General features: G+C 38.6%; 1 protein-coding gene across 1 annotated transcript in view; it reads left to right on the top strand.

Annotated features, from left to right (window-relative positions):
* Positions 1-8,380: 8,380 nt before the first annotated feature.
* Positions 8,381-23,166, top strand: part of LOC115810159 (protein diaphanous homolog 3-like) — a 215,309-nt gene continuing 200,523 nt past the window's right edge. The window contains exons 1-4 of the mRNA XM_030772085.1: positions 8,381-8,410; positions 8,726-8,758; positions 13,099-13,269; positions 17,274-17,378. Of these exons, the coding sequence (XP_030627945.1) occupies positions 8,381-8,410; positions 8,726-8,758; positions 13,099-13,269; positions 17,274-17,378 (339 nt within the window). The remainder of the gene's footprint in view (positions 8,411-8,725; positions 8,759-13,098; positions 13,270-17,273; positions 17,379-23,166) is intronic.

Raw genomic sequence — 23,166 nt, 5'->3', positions numbered from 1 at the left:
TTGCTTCTGTTCATACCAACTGTATGGCAGTTATTGTGCTGAAAGAAGTCAATCTTGATCATCTTTTAAGTCTGTTGGCTTGTCCAAATATGCAGTGCATAGTCAATCATCAGCATTTCTGCATAATTTGCTGTTAGAGGAATGTGCTGGAAGCAGCAATGGTGGCAGCAGCAGTTAGGCAACTGGGCTCCAAATGCTAATAAGCAACTGTGTAATGAACCTTGACTTTGTAGGGATGCTTTACCATTAATTTGTGACCAAAAAGATGAAATGGTGTGATTAAGTTAAATTAACGCTTGGCAAGTTCTTTGTTACGGTTCAGCCACAGCTCAGTGCGCACACACACACAAACACACACACGCACACATTGTTCCGAACGTATCCTGTAAAGTAGTTTGTTTGTAACACTGGTCTTCTCGCTTACCAGTCTACCTTTTTTTTTTACTGACTGCATACTTTGTTATGCCTTGTTATTAAAATCAAACTTTCAAATATCAGTAAAGCCAGAAAGATCTTGCATACAATTTTTTGCTGTATTTACTTTAATGTGTTTTAATAGCGTTTTAATGACAGTTTCTGTATTAACAACTATAGAGCGCATTGGTAGTCCATGTTATGCATAAGAGTGTTAAGGCAAAGCTGCCCATATCATGGTTTGAAAATATCTCTAAAAAATTATATTTACAGATATATAATTATTCTGTGTCAAATTTCATTGAGTCCACACACTAGACAGTTAATGAAGTTAAAATAATTGCTTTCAAAAGCAATAAAAGTTGAAAACAGCAGTATAGTTTAGGTTTACTGAGGATAACTTTCCAAAAATGCTCAATCATGTGATGTCTAGCAACGTCCCTGTCTCTATCTAGCTGTACATGATTTTATGCCCTCTACTTGTATCAGTTTGTTGGAATAACATTACTCATATCTATGGAAGATCTGTCTTAGTCTCCAGTGTAGCAGCCTGAAAAGTCGAAAACAGATGACATACCACTGTGATTAAATCTGTTCGTTTTTGTCTCCTTCAATCATTTCGTTCTACTGTCATATTCCAGTATGTGCATATAGTGCTCTTTTCTAAAGTGGGCACTGTAGATGACCACTTTTTTGTGCACTTTTTGATTTTGTGAAGGCAGTGAATAGAAATGGACACTTGTCCTCTTTTCGGGTGAATGACTGCATCCAGGTGCAGTGCACCATGGAGTTTTCAGTGCTTTTGTGATGCCAGGCTTAGCACTAAGGTCATTGACCTTGCATCATTATGAGAACAAAGGTGGAATTGGTCCTTTCACAAAGTAGCCATCTAAAAAACAGAAATGCTTCTCACAGGGGCTTTACGTGTCTGTTTCATAGGGGTGGGCAAAAATATTGTTTATTCGATTAATCATTTTTAAAATTCATCCGATTCAATATCGATCTGTAAAATTTATGGATCGATCTTTTAGGCTATTATGCATTTCCCCCCCCGTTTTTCTAGGTTCATTTCCGCAACGCGTCATCGGAGGGACAGCCACGCCCCTCGTGGGGGAAAACATTCCGCGAAGTTGAATGGGAGTGAATAGGAAATTGCGGGACACCATGTCTTCAAAAACTGTTTAGAAAAACTAAATCTGATTGGACTCCCTCAGTGTGCCTTTTCTACTAAGTTAGTCTATGGAGTTGTGGTAAGAAGTTGCCTTCTTCACACTGATCAAGGATCCACTCCACCTGTCCAAATCCTAACCTTAAGCATTATAGTAGAAATATTAAAAGTCAAATTACTGAAAAGGACAAAGTTCACCTATCAAGATCATATTTCCATGATCAAACTGCATTCATATTTACCTTCCCATCTAAGCTGATATTAGGCCTGTATTAAATTATTAAAATAGCATCAGGCAGAATTTAATAGATATATGAACACAGAATAGAAGTCAATAGATATAAATGAACACATTTTAAATTTTTCTTTGCTTCATATCTGCAACATACCAGTGAAGCATAAGCATTGTCATTTGTGCTTATCTTCTTATTCGTGTGACATTTTATTATTAATTTTGGTTGCAAATGTCACTTCATAACTTTGGAGTTGTCTTTCTATAGTACTGATATTAAAGGTAATCAGGTGTTATAAAGATTGGTGCCATTTTGGCTATAGTTAATGTAACATCTCATTAGATTTGATTATTTTTAGCTATTTGAATTTATCTCCACTAAGATAAAGTGTGAAATTAGTTACATGCTACATACTTTACAGGTTGCACAATAAATCAGTTGTTTTCTCAAGGGCCTCTTCCACTGTTTTGTTTTGCTGAGGTTATTTATGCTGATCATTTGTTCATTTTGGAGTTAAAAGTTATTTTTTGTCTCGTCTTCAACATAAATTCGTAAAACCTTTGTGACAAACTCTCAATGGTCTGGTCTTCTCTCTCTCTCTCTCCCTTTCCCTCTCTCTTTCTCTCTCTCTCTTTCTCTCAGTTTCAGCAGTTTCCCCTCCCCTCTCTGTTTAATGTAGACTGGCTTCTTGTGGTTCTGTTTATCCTAATGAAGTTGGTATGAATTGCACTGTCATTTTGAATGTAGTGGGGCCCGACTGTGTTTCTAATGAGATGTCAACCACCAAATGTAGGTGCTTTTAATAGGTTTTAATGCTGTCAGGGGCCATTGCATTGAAGCACAGGCGCTGCATCAGACATTGTTACTGAGTTTGTTTTAATGAGCCATGCCCTTTTTGTGTGTGTGTGAGATTTTGTGTGAGAGATGCTCATTATGGTTCACTGTATGTCCTGTTGTTATGTGTCTGAATGTGTGACTCTTAGTGCAGGAGCATCACCTCAGCTTGGCGGTCACGTCCCACAAACGTGATGAAACCACAGCTTGAATAAACGTGTATATACACACGCAAATTGAAATACCCTCTGAAACCACAGAACACCTACAATATGTTTCTCTTCCTCCCTATGTCCTGCTTTCTGCCTCTCTCTCTCTCTCTCTCTCTCTCTCTTTTTTCTCCTCTTCAGTGTTTACTTGAGGTGAGCTAGTCCACTGTAGCCAGCGAGTGGTTGCTCTATGTTTTTAATTTAAAGGAACAAAATAAATTATTGAAAAGATTGTCCAAAACTTGTTTAAAATTACCCCCAGGGTTACTTATCCTTTGTAACCCCTGTGTTTGTAATGACCTACTTCTAAAATCTTGACACCACTGTGAGGCTATCTTGTTAAATTAAAAATAAATAGGATAAAGTCAATGGGGTACAACAGGCACAAGCTTGTCAAGGGATGGTGAAGGAGTGCTGATCTCATTAATAGACCTGCACCCAGCCCCTACCAACCAACACAGACTTAATAAGCCTCTCTGTCTGCTAGCACATCACACAAACTGTTTTTGTTTTGCCTCACCTGGTCTGGGGTCTAAAACCTCACCCTTTTCTTGCACTTTGGCTTAAAAAAAAAAAAAGTTTTTTGTGACTTTTGTGGTATACTGTTTTTTTGAGTGAATTAATGAGTTCAAAGGTGGTCTATCTAGAGAATGTTGAATGTGTGATTTTATGTGAGCAGAGGTTAGAATAAAATAAAATAGAAAATACAACTTTTGTTGAAGGAGAGGAAGGGAAATGATCTTTTGCCTTACCAGGCACAGCAAACGAACATTAGCCTATGACAGTACAACACAATACAATATACATATAATATACAACTCAGATCGATCATAGGGGTAGAAATAAATGAATAGCATTTGGTTGATCAGGTTATTGCACTAGGAACAAAAGATGTCTTATAAACCTTTTTGTTTCCAGAGGTGCTTTATAGGAACTCAGAGTGGAGGGTGTGATGTAGGAAAATGCAGGATTCCCCCCCTGTATCTGTCCGTGGAAGTATTAAGCCTACAGTTCCATCCCATGTCCTGTTATGAGCTGAATGCAAAATGCATGAAGTGTGTACATTTTGTTTTTTCTCTCTGCCTCTATTTCAATGTGTGCACTTGTGTGAAGAGCAGTTTAATTAACTTGTGAATGTCTGGTAGTAGCGTCTCGGCGACAGGTTTGTGTAATGGTTTATTTGTTTGCAAGTGCAGAGTTTGCAGATGGTGTGGTGGTGGGAAGTGACTAAGAGAGCAGAGGGGAGTTGAGTAAAGATCCACTGGTGGTAGAAATTCACCACTGTGCACCGTCTGGGACGGAGAGAGCCTTTCTCATCCTGTGAAGTTAATTAATTTCTGAAATGTGACTCTCTGGCCCTGGGCACTCCACAATGGGGGTCTCTAAACCCTCTGATTTTACTACTGCCTGTAGTGCATGCAATTTTTGTTTTTACCCACAGGGCAAGTGAGCACATAAACGTGGTTATAGTCAGTAAAGTAATTTCTGGTTAGTTGGAACAGCCGTTTCTGGAGAACATATCCTCTGTAGTTCAGCATCAGTTTGCCAGATGGAAGTTAATAAGTTATTTTTTTTTTTTTTTTTTTTTTTTTTTTTATTTTGCTTCATGAGCCTTCAAGTAAAGAGAGAGAACATAATTTGCAAATGAAGTATCACATATTACTCCTCGAGGTACATTTTTATATTTATCTACATTTGTGTTCTCTGCCTCATCTCCTTTTTTATTTATCATCCTACGAACATTTCTCTTTTAAACTTGACAACTTAAACAAAAAACAACCTAAAAACTGAAAAATATGCATCATCCTGTTTTGAACGTCAGTCTATAGGGATGTCATTAGAGGCATTTTTCTTGGAATGGAGGAACTAAACTCAGTAGGGTGCCAGGGTTGAACTGGCTAATCGTTGTACGTAGTGCTTCATTCTTTTAATGTTCTTTCGTCGAATCCAGGGTCTGTTTAATTGTCTTTTACATTACAACTAATTTAAATGTAGGAATAGAGGGCTGGTCGAAGATCAGTTGTTAATGGGAAAACTGTAGAGAGAATCCTGAAACTGGCTTCCCATATATGGCCTCTGGGTAATAATTTATGAATGTGGGGTCGGAGGCATTACGTGCAGATACATAACTGTTAATTACAGTGACAGTAACCTTGTCACATTGGTTAAATCCATGTAAAATGCTGTAAAGACAGCTATAGATAGATAAGCAATAAGGTACATGATATGATGATAAAAATACTTAGGATGAATATACTTAAATCTAGACAAATGAGGAGTGAAAGCAATGGCTCCTCTTCTGTATGCTCTCTGATATTTAGACTCTACAAAACCACAATATGCCAGTTTTCTGCCAGTTGGGTGCATGCCAACCTTTCTTATTGTGTAGACATTGTTGAGTCTTTTGTTTTACACTTTTTACCAGTTGGTAAGTCAATTTTTTTTTGTAACTTTACTAGTTTATGTTTGGAATATTGCATGTTATTCTTAGCTGGAATAGAGATATTTCTTGAGATTTTGAATCTTTTATCTGTGTTTCAATCTGTTTGTCCTGAATTTGTCAAGCTGCATTAGTTTTATAATGTTGTTTGCTGTCAGTGAATATATTTACAGTAGATTTCAGAAATCTTTATTTACTCTTCTGTTTCAGACTTGAGTGCAACATACGGAATCTGAATCACACACTGCACCTTCGATTGAAATCAAAATCTCTGTTGGGATTGTTTGGACATGTTTGTACCTTATGATCCCTTCAGTATTTGTGTCCTGCAATAAATAAGTATTACTGTTAATGATGTTAGCATGCGTTTACTTTTCTTGGCATGTCACAGTTGTTCTCCACACACTCTTAGGAATTCTTTCTCTGAATTATTCTGACAGCCTGTTTGTGTTTAAGTTACTTTTATCGTAAATAGAATGGAGGTTCATTAGCAGGGAGTAGTTTACTTTGAAACTTGGAAATATTGACAAGTCAGTCGTTGCTCTAATAGAATTATTCTTGTCACTGTCTGAGAATGTAGAGAAAAACTTATTGATTTGTAATTTGTTTTCACTGTAGAGAAACGTCAAACGTATGGCTGCTTACATTTGTTTTGTCTTTGTAATATGCATTATGTCAAATGCATATCTGATCCCCTAGAATGTTTAAAACTGTCAAAACGCATCGCACATACTGTAACTTGAATATTTAAATAATCTTACATATTTTAGCTGTGTTGTAGAAACCTATTTCATACTGTTGTCTGAGAGCTGAATGTTGCATACTATATGTATTCAGTAATATATATGATAGGAACATCAGTGCAGGTACAATGTTGAGTTTACTTGTCGTAACATTCTTGTCCGCAGCTCTCGTCTTGATGACAGAAAGTTAAAGCTTTTCTGAGTGCTGCTGAACTAAATTTTAGTGAAGATTTCCAAAATTTCCAAAATGGAGGCTCTTTGATCACAAACACCACATGTTTACGCTGAACTTTATCAGTTTGTTTTGACTTCATTAATAAAGTGAAGCTGATGGCCAAGATGCTTGGTGAAATCAGCAATAACTAAATGTTGTTGTTGTTGGTGTGTGTATGTATGTGTAACACGCGATACCAACAAAATTAATAGCACGTAAAATTTTGAAGAGATGTTGTGAAAATTTTGCCTGATTTGGAGATTGACTATAATGGGTGCCATCTGGGATGGGATCGTTGGCAAAGATTGCAAAATAACCAATTTTCCATAACACATGGAGCAATGAGGGAGAGCCTGGAGGCTGGTTAGAGGGAGGCTGTATGTGGGTTGAGATTTGGTACATAACTGCTAGAATAACATTAGTGAAACAATTCATAGTAGTCCTAATGCTTCATTCCTTCCACTATAACCAAGAGCGAACAGATGAGTCTGTCTTGATCCACAATAGAACATTCCACATATAGGTCACTACATTCACTGGTCACCAAAGAATATTTCTCATCAACAGTTGTAATTGAAATTTATCTAAGGGATTCAAACTGCTGTTGAATACAGCTTTTGCCAACAACCAGTTCAGTGACCAAATTACTGTGGCCCTGAATTGATTTTTCTGCTTTGTGCTTCAAATCTTAATTTTGTCATTGTGCTCCTGATCCAATCTTTAATGTGCTAGACACATTGTTTTTAGTTTCCATGCAAATGATCATGAGGTAGGTGTGTACAATTGAATTTGAGGGAGCTCTTTCCATTGGTTCAATAATTATACTTTCAGTTATGGCCATATATATGCACATATTTCTTTTCTCACTTGGATGGCTAATTGTTGAATCGATCGAAGATGTGACATCTTGCATTGAGGCATTTGGTGGGGGCTTCCATTTCCTCCCCCCTCCTTTACCTCTCTTGCTCTTGCTTTTTTTCCCTTAGAGTTGGTTATAGGATAAAAATGTTAATCCCAGAAACTCATTAGTGGGCACAATTGACAGGTTGACATATTTTATGTGTTGCCTTGTGGATTTTATGTTAATTAAAGGCTGAGATATTGATTGAAGTCTGGGCTTGTAACACACAGCCATAGCATTAGGAGACCAAATGTAACCTCTTCTTGTCAATATTTTCATGCACAGATGGAAACTGTTGGATGCGCTCTGTTCCGTACCACTCCCACATCAACTCTATGTTCATTAAATTACTTAGAAAAAGTGTAAGATGGCATTTCCCCTGAGAGAGGGTTTGAGGCAGAGAAAGAGATTTCGTGTGGCTGTGGGCTAGTTCATCCCCTGCACGAAGAGACCATCTGAATCTTTCATAAGATGTTGCTCAACTAATCTTACTTGTCATTCTGACAAGTTCAGGTTCCCTTGGTATGACTGCCATTCATTTTTGTGTGTGTGTGTGTGTGAGGTTTTGAGAGTTATCTTGCAGTCTGCTCAAATGAACATCTTCCAAAAAGAGAAAAAAAGAAATACAAATTGACTTTTGAAGTTGAGGGAAGCCACAAACACTGCAGAAGCACACATTCGGTTGTTTCTGCAGCATTCCAGGCGATTCTTTCCCTACCACTTCAGTCAGGCATTTCTCAGTCAACAGAAATGTACTATGCTCTCAGAGCTGCTGGTCTTTTTTTTTTTTTTTTTTTTTTTTTATGAAAACAGAAGCAGACCTTCTGCTCAGTTCTTCTCGCTTTAAGACATAGACAATTGGGAGCATGACCATCCCTCCTGTGTTGTCGAACAGTTATTTTATACTTTACACACACATTTTCTCCTCATCCCCCTGTCGAGAAATCAGCGACTTAATGCTGTTTGGATTTCTCCAAGTTTGAATTTTTGTTTACTACTGGATTTCACATACACAAGAGACAGTGTACATAGAGTGAGAGTAAATTTTACATGTATTTTGGTTGGGATTGCAACCCTGTTGCCATCATGAGTATTGTTGAGGGCTATTTTGAACTTTTAGATGAATTACTGCCAAAATATACAGAACAGAACAGAACCTCACTTTCTTCAGTACCTTTTGTGTCCATCTGCTCTCTTACCCTGTAGTTTCATAATTCAGTAATAATGCCCCTCTGTTGGGAAGCTGTGGACTGGGTCAAGCGTATTTGGCTATATTTCTACAGGTGTTTCAAAATTCATGAACAGACCATACACACAGTGGCATCTTGCACAACAACAATCATTCTTGAGGAATTGAATACTTATCTTTAAGAAGGAAATTTTTTATAACATTTTGCCTGCAACAAATATCGCTTGTGTTTCACTCGAACTGTTTTGGTTTATTCCCCTTCAATCATGCACTCAAATTAAATGTAAGCTATTTGAATTTGACTTCTCAATGGTGTATACCGCAATACAATCTTTTTAGCGTGTTTTGATGATGTCTCCCTCTCTCCCTCTGTTTTGTAGCACTTAAACATCAGAACACTTACTGATGATGTGGTAAGATTACTGTTCCATACACCCTACTTAGGCCTCCTAACACCCTCCTCTCTCTCTCTTTTTTTTTTCTCATCTGCCTTTTCCCTCCTAACTCTAACAGCTTCACAGCCAGATTATTTTTGCTACCTACTAACAGCTGGCAATCTAATTCAGCTTTATGTAATTGCTACTGGTATTTATGCCTGCGAATGTGAGTATTGTCTGCTTGCATTAATGCGTATGAAAAATTGCAATATTATGCTTGTTTAAAATGTTTTGTCAAGCAGCTACATCCATATGGTGCTCATAGACAAAGTACATTTTAATCTGTCAGAGTTCTGAATGGGGAAAAATACAAAGCAAGGAAAAGAAGGGAAAAAAAAAACGAAAACTCGTAAGGTGATGATGCTTTTTATTGTAATTTTTTAATTGTCTTTCTGGAGCTTGCTGAAACTAACAAATGAATTGCCAATGATATGCCTTCGTGTAACTCTGTGAAATTAATCTTAACGAAGCTTGTAATGTGACCAGTAAAAAAAGATTTCTACCATGATATCATGGCTTACGCTGTGCATTCGTTCTGGTAAGTATAACAGACAACCTTTAACTGGTCTCATTAAAAATCCATGATTGCACTGAGCAGTGTTACCATAGTTTTGCGTATATTTCAAATGAATGTGGCTCAAAGCGTTTGTGTTATAGATTTGAAGTGTGAACAATGACAGATATGATCTCTTAAGAGCCTGAAATAAGTGTATCCCCTCATTGTCTTTGTATGATGTTTACAGTTGGGTAATAAAGGTTGAGAGGGATTTAATACAAAAACAGCTGCATTATCAGACGCTAGGAATGGGTCAGAGTGGTCTCTTATGTAACCATTCTTTTTGGAGAATTGAAGTCGATGTTTTCGATGTCGCGTAACATTTTCAAATCTAAAACAGCTTAAAGCAATTTGAACAGTGTGGAACTGATTTTTTTTCTGTTGGTTTAGTTAGTATATGAGGGAGGGAATAATTGATTATTCATTGTTCACAGCAAACATTGATTAGTTGATCATGAAAAATTACACTTGTCCACATCCTTCCAGACATATTAAAGTTGACTTTAAGTGAAAATCATTTGCAGTTAGAATGGAATGGGTGGTCAGATTTTGGTGCGCTGTGATTTGTCAGTGCTACAAGATCACCCTGTCTGTCAGGGTTCCTCCTGCTCTTTCAACCTGTGTTTTTATTCAGATTATGCAGTCTGTCAACGTTGTAACGTTACTTGTACTCATTCCTCAGGAGCCTTTGCGTGCAAAGTCACATTTCTGTGATGTCAAAGTGCAAGTGGGATCTGACCTGGGAAAACAATGACCATCAAGCTTGCCTGAGATATGAAATGACTATAGAATGAGTATCAGGAATCTAAATCATCAAAAACTTGGAGGCAGTGATTAATAACCAAAAGCCTGGTCAGATACTTATGACGTTAAGGTTTGTGATTTCTTGAACCTGAATGCCCATAGCAAAACTGTAAACGCTATAATTACGACATTAGGGTTTATAGTTGCTGGAAAAAAATTAAATTATAAACCCTCCCTGATGATTATCTAACAAGCATCAGCAATGCAAATGACCAAAAACTTGTAAGCAGTGACTAATAATTAAAAGCTTGGTCAGATACTTCTAACATTAAGGTTTGTGGTTTTCTTGAAAAGAGAATGCCCATAGAAAATCGGTAAGCGCTATTAGTTTTGCATTTTTGTGTTAGTGTGCCAGAGTTTTGTGTATTTTAATGAGGATTTCTCCCTTTTCAGATGCATCTACTGTGCTCTTTTTCTAGGCATGTTTGTATTGTTAAAGTGACATAATTATAGTACAGCCAAAGAAGAGAGCTACAACATAGCAACCTACTTGAACATTTTTTATTTTGAAGTTGTGGAATAGGATGGACAAGTTAGATAAGAAAGGCCAATTTGAATTTTTAACATTTAAAATAAGAATGGAGGGAGGGGGGTTATTAAAAGGGGTTATCAACTTTCTGTGGACCTGAGCCAATCACACAACTCTCTTCATTTGCATTTAGATCCAAAAAAGGCCTGAAAACTGAACAAAACATTTAACTGGAAAGGGTCACAGGCAGCAAAATGACAACTCATAATTTCAGTTTGATTTTAAATTTTAATTTGTGCTTAAGAATTCAGCTATTTTATTCAGAAATAAACTCTATTAAAACACATCCCAGAAGTTGGGTCTGGGTTTTTTTCTTGAAGAGGCTGAAGTTTATGAAATATTTGCTCAAGAAATGGAGCAAGAGGTGTGCCAACAGATGAGCTCTATAATTTAAACAGCACCCAGGTTTGCTTATCGATGATTCTCAGTTGCCGTTTCTCGTATTCCTGGCAAATGGCACCTCTGCTGGCATTTGGCCTCACAATTTTCTAAAGTCCACTTTAAGTCACGCTTCATCCCTCTCTGTTTCCTCCCTTATGTATCTCATATTATCAAACTGAGACTTACTCCTATACTTTGGAGTCATCTTCAGTTTAATCCATCAGTCTTTGAGCGTTCCTTTGTGTTCTCACCCACAGGTTTTTCTTTCTTTTTTTTTTGTGCACTTTTGCTCCTTTATAAACATTATCTGTCTTTTAAAGTGCATCTTTGTTTTTTCTCTCTTCCTGTTTTCTCTATCGATTGCTATGAAAATCTGTTTTTGTTTGTTTTTCTTCCATTATTGATTCGTTCTAGCATCTCACGCCTGAGGGGAATTTGACTCTGACAAAGGTTAATCAGCATTATGATGACTGAGACAGGCTGAGAACTCCCAGAACAAAACCAAATCAGTGTTTGATTGATAGATGGCCAGCTGCTCTGACAAACCTATGGATGGATTGATGACTGGATGAGACATGTTTTAGGACGACTTTATTTTCAGACCTGACTGTCCTTACATACTGTGCCCCTCAAACAATTTGCAGAAACCCTACAAAAACGTTCTTAAAGTGGGCAGGAGGGACCTCACCCTGATTCCAGGCTGTCGTACCGCCGGATACATGCGTGGACGCTCGAGTTTAATGAAGAGCTGTTTTATTTTAGGAGAAAGGAGACAGGTGTATGCGTTTGAAAAGATCCTTAAAGCGTAACATCTCAGGCTCAGATGGAGAATGAGCAAGAGAGAGGCAGACTGAGCATCCTAACAGTCCTGAAAAGCACTTCATCATTCAGATCAGTATGTGTCAGCTGTGCTATGATGTCCTCCGTTATCAGGGTTTTGTTTATTTAATTATTTTTCTCATGTAACAGGCACAGAATAACAAACTGCTCCTCTCCTCTGTTGGGGCTGAAACGCTGTGATTAAACTGATCTGTGCCATCAGTCAAAGTTGCGACGTGCTTTAATCGGCAGCAAACCCACATTAGACAGATGACTGTGTTGGCTATCAGACACTCCTCTGAAGTACTGCAGACCTGCATTCCTAATGTTAGATGCATGTCCAAAAACACAGCGTCCAGTCTGTTTAATCCATTTCCAATCATTGTCATGACTAATTATCTCAGTGACTAATTATCTCACAAACTCTTCTTTGGCACAATAACACACACATTAAAGAGCCTCTTCAGTAACATCCCTGAAGATGAAATGTTGGTTGTATAAGAGGGAAAATGCTTACTTTAAACTGACTGATGTAATCTTCGTCTCACACACTTCACAGCCTCACAAATACAAGCAATGGCTCCCTGACAAATCTAAGCTACTAATCAGTCATTATCTTTGTCATGTTAGCATTAACCCACTTCATGTCAGTAGTTTTGCCATTGCAAGTAACCCCTTACTTATTGTCGTGGTATCTTGATTTTCTGTGAATGCAGGCTATTATATACCAAAATATTTGATGTATCTAACTTTTCAACCTCAGACTGTTAAGGTCATTGCCTGCAAGTATTAAGTAATAAGTTAGGTTTAAGTAATAAATTAAGCTGAACTTTTTCCCTGTTTTCGTGTCCATGCAATTAAATTACTGTTAAAATTACTCACTTTAAAATTATGCTTAGTGTACTAAGCTGCCACTTCACAAATTACTTTTAACTTACCACCATAGGGATATTACAGCACCATGCTACATTTATTGCTCCATAATTACAGAAATTGTCATCTCAGAATGCTGCAATTCTTTTTAAAGTAAAAGTCACCATTTAACAAAACCATTTAACTTTACAGTAAAAGTTTCTTTTTGTTAATCACTTAATGGAACTCGGCTAACCTGAAAAACTGTCTGGCTCTAAATGTCTAATTGTGTGGAGCAGTGTCTGGATTGTGTGTGACTTTGAATCAATAATAATGATAAAGGCCTTGTTCTCACTCCCTTCCTTTCTTTCCCAGCTGGATAGGTTTGCCAGTATCCGTATTCCCGGCAGTAAGAAGGAGCGTCCGCCACTCTCCCACATGAAGCACTCGTCCTCCAGTGAATGGTCCTACTCGTCCGAGTTTGAGGAGCTTTCCTCTAAAATCACCTCAGAGAAGGAGATCCTTGCACTCTTTGAGAAGATGATGGTACGACACTGCTTTTACTTTGGATTTTCACACTTTTGTCCTTGGGTTAGTCTGTAGCATTGCTGTCACCTTTAAACATACTGTCAGCGCTGTTATGAGTATGATAAGATTTCGAATGATTTGCAGCAAAAGATGCTGTAGGAAGTTAGCCCTCATAATCACAGCCTTTCCCTTCTCTCCCTCTCTCTCTCTCTAAACTTTTAACCACTGTGACACAAAAGACTATGCAATGATTCAAGCACTTCACAAAAATGATTGGTGGTATAACGGATCTGACATATATTGTGGCAGTCAACTTTTCCAATACCTCATTCACAGGAAACACTCTCAGAACCCTTACAGGCATGCAGCCACTCATGTGTCTTCAGTAATGGATATAATGAATGACCATTGAATCAAAGTGGAGCTAATATTAGTGGATAAAAGTGGAGGAAAAATAAGAGCAGGAAAACATTTCTTGAGCTCTTTTTCTGTTATTTTAAGAGAGACATTTAAGTGCCTATTTTTGTTTGCTGGCTTGTTTTCTGTGGCTTGTTACCCTTGTGACAGTAAAGGCTTTAATATGCCTCCTGTCCACAGATTGCTGCACCATCAGGTAGAGGGGGGGGGGAAAAAAAGGCAGGTCTCTGTTTGGGGAAGAATGCCAGACAGGATAAAGGACATAGCTTTGTAAGACACTTTAACACAAGGCAATCAACTGACTTTCCTGCACAGACACTCACTTATACATGCTCACACATTAAGCATTTATAGACATGTTTTTTGTCAATATCTTTTTGTTTGTAGTATAGAACAAATTTGATGTGATTTGACTAGGGCTGCCGTGATTAGTAGAGGTGATCAGTGATGCTGACAATGAAAATGCATCGACAGCAGTATTTTAAACCAACACATCGTCTTTTTAAAACAATTTTTATAACTTTACATTTTTGACTTCTAAAACGCTTCAGTTCATTATAGAAAATAGGGATTGCATGAGGGCATAATTTTACGAGTACTCTGTTCCTGAAAAACTCAAGTTTTCGAGAAACTGGGGGGAGGGTAACACTTGGTCTTAGAAAGTTAACTTTCTATCTTGAACTATTGTAGAATGTGGGTAACAGTAGCGTTAAAATATCCTCGATATCATCCATACTTCGCCATTGCATAAGGTTTATTCAGTCAACAAAGTGGGTTTATTGTGTTTAGATATAGCGGCTGTTTTTTTTGTAAGTGTGATGAAACCTGGTCATTGTTAGTAAGTCTAACCGACTTAAAAATGAAATTAGTCATATTTGCTTGCAACATTAAACATTAATTTGTTAAGATTTGTCTACCTTAAGTGACCTAGGGTTAGATTAAGGATGACTGCAGGTTTACTTGTACCTAAACTGCCAAATGCTGTTCCTTTACTGCAGATCTGGCAGTCCGTGAGATTAACTTGTCCGAAAATGCATGAGTTCAGATTGTGGTACAAATTACTTAGGAGTACTAAATCAAACGTAAGAAAAGAAAAAAAAGGCATTGCAGTATTTCTAAAAGTTTTCCCTGACATTTCTGTCGGGCCGAGTGCATTGGGTATGCAGCTCCTAAGGTGCTGCTGATCGGAGCTGAGGTGTGAGGTGTAAGAGCTGGTCGTATTGAGTGACGGGCTGTTGGATTGGCGGGATGCAGCGACGGGTCTTGGTAATGTGGGCAGCGACGCGGTCATTAGTCATCGCACGCACTTGTTTGAATTCGTGAGTGCGTCGGACGAAGTGACAGGGCTAAAGCAAGTAATGGATGCCTTGCCTTACTGCTACACAATATGCCCCGTCTCACTCCCATCCCAGATTTCCCAGACGCCCAGGGGCGGACAAACGCAGATCCATGACTGAAATTTTTAAAAGCTTTACTCATCTATCATATCAGGATAACGCAGAAGGAGACACATGAAGATATCACGATTTTGTGTCCTCGGCCGTGCACAAATATGCTACTCGTTCCTCATTGCCATCACCACCCCTTCACCTTCCCCACTTTTTTTTTCAAGACATTGTTAGGATTCAACAATTGTCTCTAGGTCTCTTGCCACCAGCCCAGAGATTTGTGCCTTCTCTTTTACTGCTAGAACTTTCCTGGAACAGCAGTTAAATGTGTTGTGCACATGCTTGCTTTGGTACAGTTTGAGAGATGTTAATCTCAAATTTGTGTCAAGGTTTAAGTGGATGAAGAGAAATAGAGATGCCTGCCTGCCTGCATCCATAACCATTTTTGTAGCTGAACTACGTCAAGCAAAGTATGAAGTCTAATTTTTCTCACTTTTGTCTTTTCTGAGCTGTTACTTTAAGTGTGAGTCTAGTTTTTGGTTTGTTTGGATGCAACTTCTTTTTCTTACACCCAGTGTTTGAGAACTTAACTGAAAACGAGGGAACTCTAGATGTTGAGAGATGTATTGCTCTTGATATTATGTTCACAGCGCTGACATTATATAACCACTGGTTAAAGTAAAGGACGGGTGTGAAAAAAGGAAACATCAATGAGAGAATTACTGACTTATTGAGAATTATTGAAACTAAGTGTTTTCACATTGGTGTGGTTACTGACTTAATTAAACAGCTAACATGCCAACATTCTCAGGACCATGAGCAAGAATTCTGGGTAGGCTCAGTCGGTATTTTGGCAAGACGGACCAGAGCGAGAGGTCTCTTAGACTTTAAAACAGAATTGGTGGTTGTTGAGCAGGCGATTCAGTGAGGCATCTCAGGATCTTGGTGTTCCATGAATAGCAGCGAGTAAGGTGATTTTGGTCTGGAAGTCTGAAGGAAAGCCATCATCAGCAGCGGCGATTCTTTTGATGAGTATGGAAACCGTGTTAGCTATGTATGCTATGACTGTCTCAAATCCCCAGACCTCAGCCCCTTTCAATGACTATGGAAGTATCTCTAGTGATGCGTGGGACAGAGTTTTACTGCCGTTATCTATAAAATAACAAAGAATGTAATTTCTTCTCGGATGAACGGTGTCTTGGCCCTGCAGTACGGTTCCACGTGCTTGTAGAATGTGTTCTAAGCGCAGACGTGACTGTTCTGACAGCCTGTCGTGGCCCACACCCTGTTAAGACGATTCATTTTACCCTTTATCTTTATTTATAGTGTTTTATAAGGTCAGAGATGGTATGTAATTCTTCTCCCATCAATAGTTTGTCTTCCTTCAGAGTTGCTGGACTCTGGTCTAACTATCGTTAAAGCTTTGCTGTGAACTTGAATGATCTAGTGGCGTTTTAATTCTGCTGCAATATCATAACTGTTGAAGTTGGCTTAAAAAAATGGTCAAACTGTAGTTACCAGATAAGTGTTGTTTAATCCCCATAAATAAAATAAATAAACTAGAATGAGAGCTGTGATTCTGATTTCTTACTGCATAGCCTACGTTTCTTACTAGCCCTCGTTGGCTGTGTATGCATAAACGATATCTGGAAACTGTGGGAGACGCTGAACCATTATCAGCCCTACTTTGCATTCCCCTTTGATTTTTGTTCTTATTGACATCAGGACAGACTTCTGCGCCTTTGATAACTGCTCTAGCAGAGGAATTCGAATCTCATTTAGTCTGTTCATTTTTTTTTTCCCCTCCTTTTTTTATTCATTTCATCTCTCCTCCCTTTCTTATCTTATCGTAAGCCGGCAGACACCTAGGAAGCCATGAGTGTAGTATGGTTTCTCTAGTGTTTCATTTAAATGCTCATCTTTTAAAGAAAGAGAATTGGTTGGGGTTAAGCTTCCTTTTTTTTTTCGAGAATTAAAGTCTAGATCTTTTTATAATGATATGTCAATTTGCTCCACCCTTGAATTTTGGTGGAAAAGGGTTGGCAGTTTGAGCTGTTTTTAAAAAGTTCCAAATGGTCAATATTCCTCAGTAAGGCTGTTCTCCATAGTCTTTTTTTTTTTTTAAAGTGATATTGAGTGTTTCAAACTGGTACTGGCCATGTCTTTTTTTTTTTTTTTTTAATCGTTATCTTGTATTCTTTCTCTTTATCTTTCTAGGAGGATATGAATTTGAATGAAGAGAAGAAAGCACCACTGAGAGAAAAGGACCTGAGCAAGAAGAGAGACATGGTCATTCAGTACATCATCACTGCCGCAAAAACAGTAAGCCTGGCAGTCGCACCCACGCCTACACACATCATACACACATGCATTTTTTTTTTCTTTAACACGCTGAGTGCATTTTTAAAAAGGAAACTGGATTTTTATTGCCAGCTGAATGTGAAGCCACCTTGCACTTACTTCTAAACTCAACCCAACTCAGCACAACTCTAAAGTGTTTTTCGTGAAGTACAATCTGCAAATTTGTGATGGCTTCCAGCACAGTGCATCAGTGCAACTTTGGGTAACCTTCTCAGTTGTCGTATTTAGGGCGTCACTGGGCTGTGTGTGTGTGTATGTGTGCTTGTTCCTCTATTGTCTTTTTCTAAGTATCCTTAAAACTGCAGTGTTGTGATATGCATTCAATGACAGCCTAAAGACTTGTGATGATTGAGCCTATTTCAGGGTAGGTCTTTTGTCAGGAAAAGCAGCGGTGGTGCCTACCAGTGCATTTGCAAGTAAACCAGATAATTTGTTCTTTTTAGAAAATGTGTCTCTTTTACAAATCTATTTCTGCTGCAAAAGCAGGTGGAAAACTAAAGCAAGCTGAAGTTATCTTGACCCTTAAACATGACTCATGCCACTATTTTTAACCTTGTACAGAAAGAATAAATTCATGGAAAAAAGTCATGTGTAATGACATGTGTCCCATCTTCTTTTGTAGACGTGAATTTGTTGGAAACCTGGCCATCGGGATATAATTTTCCATTTTGATTGAGCCCCGATGCACTCACGAAATAGGCTGATAAGCATCTGTGAATTTGTAGAAGCTTTCAAACCTGCACATTAAACAAATCATGTAGCTCTATCATTACTCAGCAACGCTCCATGTAAGCAGAAAATCTACATGGAGTCAGATAGGTGGATCAAAGACACCTTTTTCGACAGAAATTAATTCTCTGATCTAATCCTCCTATCAGCCGGCTGCCTTGCTTGTTCATTTTGCCTGTAAATGGCGGAGGAGTAACAAGAGTGTTAGAGTTTAATTATAGCTCAGTTCCCTCCCCTCATTTTGGAATTTAATTATTTTGGAGTGCTTGGAGATTTTTTTGTGTGATATCGTTTCAAGTGTTTATGCTATCTAGTGGTCTTGGTCTTGCCTTGTTTTTCCACCATCAGTTTTAGCCTTTTTTTTTACTTGCTTTGCCGTGAGTGAAATGAGTACAGTTTGGGTGAATGGTCTTTAAAAAAAAAAAGGTCTCAGAGTCTTGAGGAAACTACCATCTCCCAAACAAAAAGTAAAAGAAAACAAAGTCCAGAAAGTAGACAGTATGAATTTTCCACCTCCAACAAATAAAACCGCTTTGATTCTGCATTGATTTCAATTGCCCTGAGGAACTAAAACCCTTTTCAAGGAGACAGAGGTGTTTTAAAGTAGTCAAGGCTTTTGATAAGTAACACTATTAAACATTTATGGGAAACCTCTTAAAAAGTGTGCTCCCTGAAGTGTGGTAAAAGTCCATTTGGTAATCAATAAAAGTACACCTTCTTATTTTCTTAATAAGTAACTGTAAGTACCGCAAAAGGGAGGGAAGTTTCACCTTCATACGGAGCATTTGTGTATGCGTTGTTGTGTGTTTTCGAGAACAGATTGTTGTATACTAGTAAATTTGTTCATGCATGACGGTCCCAGTGCGTTTGCCTGACTTGTCATTAGAAATTGACGACGTTTGTATTTTACATTTGTGTCTACAAAGGAGCCTGCACACAGTTGTTTGTGTCACACACTTGCAAATGTCTTTTCTATCCCAAAAAAAAGAAAATTCAGATCTTTTTGACACAATCAGCCAGTGATTTATTGGCACTTTTTCAATTTCCTTTTCCATACATACTCAAATCAACATCCTGTACTCCGTTCAGACTAGTTGATGGATGGATGCTGCTTGGAATGAGGAAATCGTGTCTCCTTTGGTTCTGCCTCTCTCTGTCTCTGTCTCTCTTCTCCATCCGACGACACCCCCCCCCCCCCCCCCCCCAGCCCCACCACCACTGTGTCTTTTGACATTCATGCCTGGTTGTTTACCCCCTGTCTTTGTTCTTGTCGAATAATTGCCTCAGAATGAAGCCTTTCCTTTTGGCTCAGTTCCTCAGTCTTTGGTGGTAATTGAAACCATAGATTTTGGCATGGCTTCTACTCATTCTGTTCTGAACATTGCCTCTTTTAAAATGTTCACCTTGCTGCGGCCATTAGAGTCAAAACAATTATCATTGCTCACCCTCAATGTGGTACATTACAGACAACCTGATCTTTTATGAAGCCTCCGGATTCAGCCTCCTCAGCTAGTACAGGAGTTTTAAAGCCATTATAAGACAGTGAGGAACATAGTGTACCAGGCATGGGAGACTGTATCATGCCATTGATTGTTACACTTCCTCGTTCTTTGTGTAATATCCGGCATGTTAGGTGTGTAAACAAATGCATCGTGGATGTTTGCCACCTCAGATAAAGCCTGAAACAAAGACAATCCATTTCATGCAGGACTCTTTATAAGACAAAGTTTCACGTTGCTAATCCAGGACATAATTCTCATCATGTGCTGCAATGAAACATCTGATAAATTTAGAGGCGTCTTACAGTGTGAAGCAGTCAAAATGCCATATTCTGAAACCGATGTAGCGAAAGCTGTTTTTGATTCTGTCCGCAAAGGCATCGTAACTTATTTAGTCTGTTGTTTTCTCATCTTAATATTTGATGTTCAGCATAAGAAAATGTTTTTACTGGTGCTATCATTTATTTATGACCATTTACTCAGAATGATGGTTTAGGTATTTGGACAGTTTCTGGAACTCTCCTGAATATATCATAAAGTAGACGAATATATTTTTTTCATGTGGCTTGTGAGGAGCATCTGATATTGTATTTCGCTTAAAAAGATTAGGAAGCCCAATATCAAACACAGATTAATTTATGTTCCTTGGACAGTTTGCTCTTTCCATGGGAACCAAAGCTGAAGTCTGAGCTACTGTTTTTTTTTTTCTTTTTTTTTTCTGCCTCATCTTTCCATAGCCCCCTTTCTATGTTTTTTTGTTTACTGACAATGGACTTGACAATGATAAAAACAGGCTGGCATCTGAGCTATTACACAGGATGAGCTGAATAATTATGTTTGGAATCATGACAAGGCCAATTTTTTTTTCTTTTTTCTTTTGGAGTGCCTTGTCTTATCCAAAACACTCTTTAAATCCTTCCTTTTATGCTTGATTTTTTTTATGAGCTATTGAATTGCTTTGTGACCACATCTGTTACACAAATATCTGTGTAAGTAACATGACATTGTTATTTTTAATTGAAGGTTATAACAATTGTGATGTTACAATACATTTTTGTGTTAGTGTGGTACAGGGCATTTTGAGATCACCATTGCTCATAACTTGTAATTAGACAAGAAGAAATAATGGGGTCTACTTTTTATTCTCCTTATTTTAACATCTATAAAAAGCTGATGAGAGCTCCAGCCTCCAGCGTGCAGGCGAGTGCGCGCACACACACACACACACACACACACAGTATATACATTATATGCATCCATTGTGTGTGTGTGAGAGAGGGAGAGAGTATGTGTGTGAGAATGAAATACAAATAGTGTTTTGAAATAAGCCAGTGAAAACAGGCATTGGCTGACAGGTGCTATGGAACTCTGCATAATGCTCCTTTTACTATTTTACTCTCATTAGTTCAGCTGCTGCTGACGAGTCCAAGGGCAACAAGGCACCTCATCCAAACAGTACCTATAACAGACCTTATAAATATACAAAATAAGCTCACAAATAAACAGGCTAATGATATCCCACTGTGGTGATTGACACCACATCTACCTTCTCCGGTATATAGCAAGGTGTCTCTCTCTCTCTCTCTCTATTTCGTCCTTACTCCATCAAAAACGAAAGAGCCCGATCAAGAACTCAAAGCTACAAAGGTCAGGTTAATTAACTTCAGAGGGCCATCTACCGCTGAATAGCCCGTCTCCCTCGACAAAGAGCAGGTGGAGGAAAATGGTAGAACGCTACTGTTAATTGATGCCGAGACAGCTGAGGAACTGAGCGAATGTTTGTCATCTCAAACATGATTACGCTCAAATAAAGTGAGAAGCGTCTGGCCTAATATCAACATTCCTAGGCACACATTTGTGCCTCGGACCACCATAAACCAGAAGTTCAAACAGGGATACAGACCGCACACTGAAGGTGGAAGAGGGAAGACAGCTCTGAAGTTCAGTGTTCTATGCATTGCCCCTTGATCATCAGTCTATAGAACTTTTTTGCTCTCAGCTTTATTTGGACCCCCCAGGATTTCTCGTTCACAGACATTTAATGGACTTAATTGGAAGCCTTTGAGCGGGGAAAGAGCAGGAGGGTAACGAAGGGAGAAAGGGGAATGAAGGAGTCGGGAGACTCGTGTTATGAAAGAAATAGATTCTTTTTTTTTTTTTTCTTTTCCCCACCGTTTGACACAAATGGATATTCTCAGTTGGCTGTTATTTTTGTCTTTTGCAGGAGACCTTTGTTTTTCCATTCACGGAGGCGACACCAAATGCCGTTGCCTTAACGGGTGTCTTATGCTCAAGATTAGAGGATCAGAAATTGTTGAATGTATCTGACAGCTGAAGAAATTAAAACCAAAATGGCCAAAACCAAAACGCAATCAAAATGTGAAAGAGCAACATTCTTTGCGGTCTGCACACTGGAAAAAGGGTGTTACTTCTCTGTGTTAAAAGAACATCATTGAACGGCGAGTTGAATTGTCAGTGTGAAGGCCAGCAATTTTTTTTTTTTTTTTTTTATCCCCTATTTCAGGCATCGCCTGTGTAAAGGCAGAGTTTTGAAGTTTGTTTTAATTCAGTCTACAAGACATCTCTTTTGAAAACATTCATCTTCTTTTTCTATGTTTGTACCATCAAAGATTTTAGGTGATGTTATCACAGAAGGCAATTTTATGCTGGCCTTGTCTTGTCACTCTCTGGTCCTCTGACAGTGCTCTGACTAGAGCACAGTCACAGAAAGCGTTTGACAAACATAACAAGTGTAAATTGCTTTTTTCACCCTTTTGCTGAAATATATTAGGCCACGACTTTTTGTCTTAGAATCGACTAGTTGTGAGAGCCGTAGAGTGTTTTTGATCAGAGCTGAGCAGAACATGCATCCAAGTCAAATGCACCAAATGACGGAGCTTGAAATTAATTTGTGCACGCGTGTCTGTGTGTGTATGCAAGCACAGAATTTGTGTGATTGTTTGTGCATCTTTACACATGTGAGTCTGCATTCTCCCAGCTCATTAAAACACAGGGACAGTGAAATAGTGTTGATCTGCGTTCCAAAGGTAGTGCTACCCTAAAGCTGCCACAACATTGATCACTCAAACTAAGGCTATATTATCCACAAAAATATAAATCTGTGCACTTGTCTGAAGGGTGTGATCCCTGCACCTACAAGAATGATGTTTTCCTTAACCTCTTAATTAGCTTCTACAACCGCGCCCCCCCCCCCCCAACTCCCTCTCGTGTTTTGACAGCCATGCAGTGGGAGGGATTCTTAGAAATGTGTTGTGAATAGAAGAAAAGCACATGGCCTCATCAGCAGCACAATGCATTTACTTCCAGTTCCCTTTTTACCACTCACTGAATGCAGCTGAGGTGACTCTTACCACAGTGTGGGAGCTGGATAGCAGGGCTGTGGAGTCGCTATGCAAAACCTCCGACTCCAACTCCTCAATTTGTGGTACCACCGACTCTGACTCCACTAACGCAAATTTACTTCCGACTCCAACTCCACAACTCCGACTCCGACTCCACAG

The sequence above is a fragment of the Chanos chanos genome, chromosome 4 (assembly GCF_902362185.1).
Source record: "Chanos chanos chromosome 4, fChaCha1.1, whole genome shotgun sequence".
Taxonomy (NCBI): domain Eukaryota; kingdom Metazoa; phylum Chordata; class Actinopteri; order Gonorynchiformes; family Chanidae; genus Chanos; species Chanos chanos.
This window is presented reverse-complemented; position numbering and strand designations above follow the sequence as displayed.